Source organism: Pygoscelis adeliae, unplaced genomic scaffold (genome assembly GCF_000699105.1).
Source record: "Pygoscelis adeliae isolate BGI_AS28 unplaced genomic scaffold, ASM69910v1 Scaffold164, whole genome shotgun sequence".
NCBI classification, from domain to species: Eukaryota; Metazoa; Chordata; class Aves; order Sphenisciformes; family Spheniscidae; genus Pygoscelis; species Pygoscelis adeliae.
The window spans coordinates 557,199-565,907 of record NW_008824545.1 but is presented as its reverse complement, the minus strand read 5'-3'; the positions used below and the strand labels follow the sequence as shown (position 1 = coordinate 565,907).

At 40.9% G+C, this 8,709-nt stretch overlaps 1 protein-coding gene across 1 annotated transcript in view; it reads right to left on the bottom strand.

Annotated features, from left to right (window-relative positions):
* The window catches only part of LIX1 (Lix1 homolog (chicken)), a 40,990-nt gene extending 33,503 nt beyond the window's left edge, over positions 1–7,487 (bottom strand). The window contains 1 exon segment of the mRNA XM_009321787.1: positions 7,406–7,487. Coding sequence (XP_009320062.1) covers positions 7,406–7,487 — 82 coding nt within the window.
* Between the last annotated feature and the right edge of the window lie 1,222 nt (positions 7,488–8,709).

The following is an 8,709-nucleotide window of genomic DNA, read 5'->3' as shown; positions in this document are numbered from 1 at the left end:
AGCTCCTCCGCCAGCTCTCTCAGCACTCTCGGGTGGATCCCATCCGGCCCCATAGACTTGTGAGTATCCAGATGACGTAGCAGGTCGTTGACCGCTTCCTCTTGGATTATGGGGGGTTCATCCTGCTCGCCATCCCTGTTTTCCAGCTCAGGGCGCCGAGTACCCTGAGGGTAACTAGTCTGATTGCTAAAGACTGAGGCAAAGAAGGCATTAAGTACCTCAGCCTTTTCCTCATCCTCGGTGACAATGTTCCCCCCCGCATCCAATAAAGGATGGAGATTCTCCCTGGCTCTCTTCTTGTCATTAATGTATTTGTAAAAACTTTTTTTGTTGTCTTTAACGACAGCGGCCAGGTTGCGTTCTAGCTGGGCTTTTGCCTTTCTCATTTCCTCTCTGCACGACCTAACGAGATCCCTGTACTCTTCTTGAGTCGCCTGCCCCTTCTTCCACAAGCGATAAACTCTCCTTTTTTTCCTGAGTCCCAGCAAAAGCTCCCCGTTCAGCCAGGCCGGTCGTCTTCTCCGCCCGTTCTTCTTGCGGCGTACAGGGACAGCCTGCTCCTGCGCCTTTAAGACTTCCTTCTTGAAGATCGTCCAGCCTTCCTGGACCCCTTTGCCCTTCAGGATGGTCTCCCAAGGGACTCTCTCAACCAGCGTCCTGAACAGGCCAAAGTCCGCCCTCCGGAAGTCCATGGTAGCAATTTTGCTGCCTCCCCTCCTTACTTCACGGAGAATTGAGAATTCTACCATTTCATGGTCGCTAAGCCCAAGACGGCCTCCGACCACCACATCTCCCACCAGTCCTTCTCTGCTTGTAAACAGCAGGGCGAGCGAGGCACCTCCCCTGGTAGGCTCACTTACCAGCTGTAGGAGATAAACCCCTGCATTTCCTCATTTCTTCATTGCTTTTGTATTCCAGGACTAGCAAATGTACTAGATCTACAAATGGCATAGCATTTGATCACTGTTTTCCTTTAGAGTTTGTAATTCAGTATCAGATGATCTGGCTGACCTGCAGAAACCTGCACAGATGCTTACCAAGCATTTTTTCAAGACTGCTTATCAGGACCACAGGATAGTTATTGCCCCATATTATACGTTTCCAAGCCCATCTGATGAAAAGAATATAACCAAGGAGATTTTTTAATATACCTCAACAGCATGTATTGTATCCCATTGCCTCAACAAAGCCACAGAGAAGTGTTGTGGACATCGCACAGCACACGCTAGCACAATCCTAAGGTCTTGGGGCCAGCTACCTATGTCTTTTTCAGGTGTCGGTGATGGCGACTAATTCATCCCTCGCCCGCTGCACGATGGCTTCCAAAGCATATATTTAAGAAAGGGTAAAAAAAATCCCTGTGCAGCAGCTATGAAAGAGGAGCTAGAAAATGTGAAAGAAACAGCCCTGCAGACATCAAAGTCAGTGAAGAAGGAGGGGAAGAGATGGTCTAGGTGCCAGAGCAGAGAATCCCTTGCAGCCCATGGGGAAGAGCATGGGACCCCATGCTGGAGCTAGAGAAGAGCGTGAGGGGGAATGGGCAGCAGAGACAGAACATTATGGACTGACCACAACCCCCATCCCCCTGTGCCACTGGGAGGGTACAAAGTAATAGAGTCAGGAGTGAAGCTGAGCCTGGGAAGAAGAGGGGTGGTTTTAGTTTTGTTTTTATTTCTCATTACCTACTGTGTTATTAATTGGCAATAAATTATATTAATTTCCCCAAGCTGAGTCTGGTTTGCCTGTTATGGCAATTGGTGAGTGATCTCCCTGTCCTTATCTCAACCCACAAGCTTTTAATCATACTTTCTCCACCTCTCCTGTTGAGGAGGGGGAGTGAGAGACCGGCTTGGTGGGCACCTGGCAGCCAGCCAAGGTCAACTCACTACACCATGTAATTCTCTACCCTGCATCCTGCGTCTCACTCTCTCTTGCCTTCTACATGAGGTATCACTGAGGCCCAAAATGAGGACTAACTCTTCTCCATTGATGGTGAACATATTTTTCCTAAGACTTTCATATCTTCTAGCACCTTCAAGTAGGCCATTTCTTAAAAACAAGCATCCAAAAAACCCACCAGCAGCGAAGAACCCCAAACAAAACCAACAGAAAGAACAATAAACCCTAAAAGAAACCTTGGCAGTTTTGTTACTATTTCCTAAGATCATAAAGTGCCTGAGTCAAAATCTTTGGGTTAATCTCTCCACTGACTTCTGTGTTATTGGATTAGGAATATACCTAGTTATTTTTTCTGCCTCTCCAACTTATAAAATGGGATGTTATTTAATTCTTGTAGGTTTTTTTTTAACTACCTCATCTTTGGCTTAAGAACCAGAAATAACTAAGAGAAGAGAGAACCAGTAGAATTACGTATATTTGAAGAAAATCTTTCTGCACAGTACATCATCTACTATTGGATCTGGAATTACTTTTTTTTATACTTTCTGATACATTTCAGAAAATTTGGGATGAGGATAGCATAGTACATTACTTATGCTGTGTTTTCTGGCAGAGAATCTGTTTTGATTGCACAGTGTTTAACAGAACTGGATTCTGACATATATTCAGGTGTCCTACAGATTTGCTTGCATATCTCATCAAATCAGTCTTAATACTGTAAACCTTTTCTGTAGTACATTCCACAGTGGCTCTACTCAGACAACTGCACATTAGGTAAAGGGCTTTTTTCTATTTCTTCAACCTACAAATATAATTTACATGTGGGAAATGCAACAGCAATCTACTTTTTAGTTAATGGACAATATTATGAGATATAAAAACAAGGTAGCATGTCAAATGATGCCTTACATTGTCTGAGATCTAACAGAAATATAAAAACAACCCTTTTGTACTTCAGCCTTTAATTGGACTCCTTATAAAATTCAGGAGTTCAGCTTCCTTCCTTGCTTGGGTATCTACATTTTTCCTCAAAGAACATAAAAAAAAAAAAAGAACTGAAGTTAGAATACACCAGTGCATCACAGTGTGTATGGAGAAGGAGGATGAATTTAATTTGCACAGGAAATACAATTTAATTACATAGTAATTAATTACATGCTGATACTTTTCATTCCTTCCCTGCTATCAGGACACTTCTTTTTTTCTGTCGGTGTACAGGTTAGACTAGCTCTGGGGTTAAATAGGAGCTGTGTCGTAGAAGGTGTTATCTTTATGACCCCTGCATTACCTGAGACAGAAGCTACATAATAAACACAGATCAGGGAAATGCAAAAAAGTAAACATAATTCTTGCAGTTACAAGAGTTGAATGCTGGGCTTCTTGTTCTAGCCTGAGTATCCTCCTCCATCCTCCAGGTCTTTGCCCATTCCTTTCTCCCTGGGGTTGCCTGCTACAGCCTTTCTGCAGGTTAACTGTCTCAGTCCGATGTTTTCTGTTCCACCAGTTAGTAGGCAGCCTGACATGCCTCCTCCTTGAGACTAACAGCTGGCTTGTGTGCTCTGTGTCATGAATACTGCAGTCTTGCCCTCCATGTTCCGGGGTCAGCAGGTGTGGCCATGCCAGTAGGTGAGGGCCACTGCAACTCCAGACATGCTTCACAGCAGCCCAGAGATACTACTCAAGGCCCAGTTCCTCTCAGCACACACACAATTATTAGGGAAGAGAAATTTTACACCTATAGATATGCAAATTGAGATTTTCCAAAACCAGAAGCGTGGCTAAGTTTTTCTAGCTAACTGCAGAACTTGCAACCTTTATACAAAAGGCCACTGTTTCTGCTGGTAAACACCATGTCCTTGTCAAAAATCATGAATTACAACTTTTTCAGAGAAAGACAGATCCATAATCTGTTAATTCAGACAAAAAATATTTTTTACCTAGTGCTGGCTGGAAGTTCCAGTATGAAACATAATCAGTTCAAATACACAGGTTTAGAATAAATAGTAAGAACAAAAGTCTTAATAGGCAAGGCTACTGCCTACTCATGTCTCTGTTTTATATATCAAAACTTTTTTCTCCTGACAGCTGCACCCAGGGAGGCAGGAACTTTTGAAAGTCCCGTCTCTGCCTGCTGCTGGGGAAAGTCCTCTATGAAGGCGTTCCCCACAGACGACGCTTTTAGGTCAGAGTAAGCGGAAGCCCATTAGTTGCAATGGGAACAAAAGTTGTATGTGGTGTTGCATGGTAGCAAGCAGACTATTTGCTCTGAGATGTTTGTTCTTTCCCTCTTAGTAAAATTCAGTCTAATTTACATATGAAACTGATACAGCTCACACTGTGAAAAAAGGTAGCTGTTAGTACAGCAAAGTGGATGCTGGATGGCTTTTCATTCTTATCTGGTTATTACTGGCAAAGGCTGAAACTAATGTGTTTGTAAGAGCTGTGGACATGCTCTCTCAGAGAACCATGAGATTATCTTCTTTCCAGACTAATACCTGCTCACATTGTTTAAATCCCATTAAAAAAAAATCAGATTAGATGGACAACTCTACCTAAATCTTTTTAGACTTGACCTTTTACTGAAGATAAGAAGAATGTAAGTAAATTCTCATCTGACTTTACACACAAAGCACTATGAATGTTTTTCACCAGTCAGTTAGTGGCATGCACTCACAGTGATTTCAAGCCTATGTAAGTCTGACGGGTGCGCTCAACCCCTGACCAGACTGGTGGTGGTTTCATGCAGGCTCCAGAAGGGGTAAACGCTGAAGCTATAGCCAGGCGTGAACTCACCATGTTTCAATCTGTTCTTTGAAAACCCACAAAGGAGTAGAGTGACACAGTGAGCATTGATGCATATGAGCTTCCAACACCAAAGATGCGATTAACGCATGAATAGCAGGTGGCTTTTCCATGACTCATTTATCAAGGAATAAAGTAAGTTGTGGGTACAAGGAGTCTCATGCATACCTTTTCCATTGCATGTCATTTGACTATGAGCCAACCACTTTATCCCATAAATATGACAGCCTAGGTGAGCCTTTTTTGAGGTCTCCCTGCTAGGCAGCGTGGCTGCATGGTGGTGATCTCCCCTTGAGCTGGGACACCTCTCAAGGTTGCTCCTCAAGGCAGACGGATCTTTTACCAACGACAGATCTTTGGTAAGCGACCGATATCACGTATAACATTGTAGTATGGTAACTTTGATTTTGTCTTGGTAACTTTGATTGCATGCTGAATTGATGCTAATGAAACATTACATAATTTTTACATATATAATCCCTTAGACATAAACCGTTTACCAAGTCTGAGACTAGATTTGGACCTAGCCGCCCCTACACTCCTCTCTGAGGAGGAGTTTAGAAAGCAAGGGGGTCCACTCTGAACCTTGTGACTCAGTGGGAGGGTCCTCCTTACCCTTTTGTGTATCCAGTCTCTGTGTGAATCATTCTAACTTGAGTGTAACTCGATTTTCCTTTGTACGTTTCTTCCATGCAGTAATTAATAAGGTGAACCTTGCCATCAAACCCATTGAACTATGGCAAACCCCTGTTAAACTTTGTTAAATTCCATCGAATTCATTGAACACTGTCAAACTGTTATTTTACCTCAATAAAACATATTGCTGCTTCTCTCTTTTGAGCGAGGTGCATTCCAATAATTCGTGACAGTAGGTTAAACCGGTATTAGAATGCCTTTAAAATTCTTTTCATACCTCAGAAAATATAAAGAAAAATAGTACTCCAAGCCACTTTTACACTTCTGTTTCTATTTAATCATCTTTCCCCTTAGATCTGTGGGTGGTCACTGCATTGTCCAAGCAGCTTGTACATACATTTTCAATAAAAACCTTGTCAGTAGATCTGCAGAAACCAGTTACCGGTGATACCTTATGAAAGGGAATGCCCTTCTTCCTCCAGACTAACTTCCCGCCTCCCTCCCCTCCCCCCCCATCAAAGTATTTTGTCCTGTGATACATGTACATTCACAGACTTTACTGGAAGGTCCCGAGACTGCAATGGTAACACAAATCTACCCAGCAGCATAAAAACTCCCTAAGGGGTGACTTGAGAAACAGATGTTGAACCCTAAGTTTCAGGATGGATCCTTACATGACAGTCATATCAGAGTAGCATCTTTCTATGTGAATATTCCTACTTATTCCCAGGGAACTACTTGTGCAGTCTCTCACTTTTCAGTGTGATTAACAGTATGGGAATTTAGTGAGTAGAGATGTTTAATGCAGAAGTACACAGGCTTTCCCCCCAGGTCCATTACTAGCCATGTACTTTATTTCTTCCATAGCAAGTTAGAAGGAAATCATTGATTGTATGAGACTGATTTTATTAACTCTAACATAGCTGTTGATGAATGGAGACTAAACAAGTGCCCCTGCACTGTGCCTCAGGTCCCACAGTAGATTACAATTAGATTTAAATGTTAAGGGAAAAAAGCTCCTTAGAAAAAAAATCAAACATTATCCCAGCATTGTCTGCACATTACACAACTGATTGATTTAGCTTGAAATGACAGCCAGAAGACTCCTAATTTAACAGTTTAATTAGGACTGGGTTTGGGGACACAAAATTAAGAGATCCCATTCATGTCTGGAGGAAACTGTAAAAACCAAGGAATTAAAATATTTTTTTGTTGAATTCATAGAAAAGAATTATTGGTTTTGTTTTCTAGCCACCACCACGTGAAATCTGTGGAACTGGGGGTAAGTTTTGTAAAACTTTACTAATGAAATAGCACTTCATTTCATGTATAGCCCTACTTAAATCATAAAGTCAAATTTAAATACTCGTATTTCCTTGATATGCGGGTCACATTCAACTCCATTTGTTTCAAGGGATGCATCAGACCAGTTTATTATGCAGCACTTAGTGAAAAGCACTTCAGAACTAATGTTTTGTAAGGGACAGGTACATACAGATTGTAAGATGAAAAAATTATATATATAGAATAACCAAGTGAACAGTTTTGGCATGCTTTTTAAAAAAAAATGTGCATTTATGCTCAAGTCTGATAGAAAAGAAAAAAAAACCCCACCATTCCCACCCCCACATTCCATTAAGAAGCAGCATACTACATTGCATCTGTGTAAACATAAGCATTAAGATTTTGATACTTTGGAGTTTTACAGAAACACTGGTTAAAAAGTGGACAGGACAAACTACCAGAAAAAGAAAGGGAAGTGACATAAAATTTTCCAAGGCTGTCAAGTAGTAAAAGTTTTTACCACAAGGTGAATGTTACTAAGAATGTAATCAGGTATCCTAAGAAAAAGTTCTGAATCAATCTTCTGAAATACAAACTTAAAAACCAACCGGCAGCACTACCTTAGACAGGAGATATGGAGTTAAAATAGCATTATAGTTTGTGATATGCACAAACTAAAGCCAATTAATTACTTCTATGTCTTAATATATTGATTGCAGCAGGCGTGAATTAAATAAAGCAACTGAATCGTTAGGGAGGTCAGATACTTACCTTTGGTACTTACAGTCTTTAAATACCAGGGTAGGGTCTCTATTAGGAAGAACTCGGGCAATCACAAGTTGCAAAGACTCCAAGGTTCTGTCCATCTCAGGTCTGCTTTTCCAGAAAGCATCCACAAACTGCCCTCATACCTGAATTAGTTGAGTCCTGTACTGAATTTTTGCAGTTCATTGATGCACTGGATTCCTAAAGAATCTCCCCACATCTGCCAATCAGACACTGCCTCTAACTTCAAGATCCTTCAGAAGGTCCACCTCCCTGGATTGCTTGTCTTTGCTGTATGCTGAGCTAATTAGCTGTAAAGGCAGACGGACAGGCTCATTCCTCTTGCTTCCTTCTGTTACACACACCTACCTACAGGCTTTTTTGAAAGAGTTGTTTCATTAGGATACCGATGATGGGCTGAAGCAAAGATCGTTCTGGTTTCTGCCAGAAGAACTTGCAGAAAGAGACTCCCTTGCTCCCCAAGACTCTCAAATTCTAGGGAGAGACTGAAAATATAAGGAAAAAAGATGTAAAGTTGTTCCAAACTCATTACCATGGAAGTAGCATGTGGACTCTTGTTTAAACAGTGAATTAACTGAAAAGTATGCTTTTCTTTCTCTTTCAATTATGTAACAGGAATACAACTTTGATATTAATGGCAAGTGGAAAATGAAAAAGAAAACAAAATTAAACTTGTCATGTATTAGGTTAACCCAGTTTGAATCTGTTTTCCTGGAATGTAGTTTCCAATTCCATGTACAGTAAGTGTATTAAAATGCCAGTCAATTAAACTATTTACATATAGTTGTTCAGGGGTCTGAAGAGGCACTCCAATCAACAGACAGACATAGATGTGCTGGCAAAAGCCTGAAGTACACATGCAAATATACTGCTGTTATACAGGTGTGATTTTTCCTTCATATAGGAGGGCTGTTTGTAGCAGCCATAAGCTACGTCAACTAGAGTTACTTTGCCGGTACAGAATACTTTTGTATCAGTTCCAGTGAAGTCTTCCTAAATTAGAAAAAAATCCAAAAGTAAAGATGCGTTGTTTAGCTACTGTACGATCTTTTCTTCCATGTTCCCAAACAAAAATCAGTTTTTTAGGATTCAGCAGTGGAAAATTCCTATACAACCTTGTACCTGTATCACTTAAAAGTTTTAACATACTGTTGCATATATTGAGTGTGCATAGTACAATGTTTGTCTGCTCCTTACTGATTTTCAAATTTTGTTTGGTTACAAATTAATGAACTAACACTACTTTATGTGTGCTTATTAAAATAACACATTTTAAACCAATTTTGTTATAACCCACACATT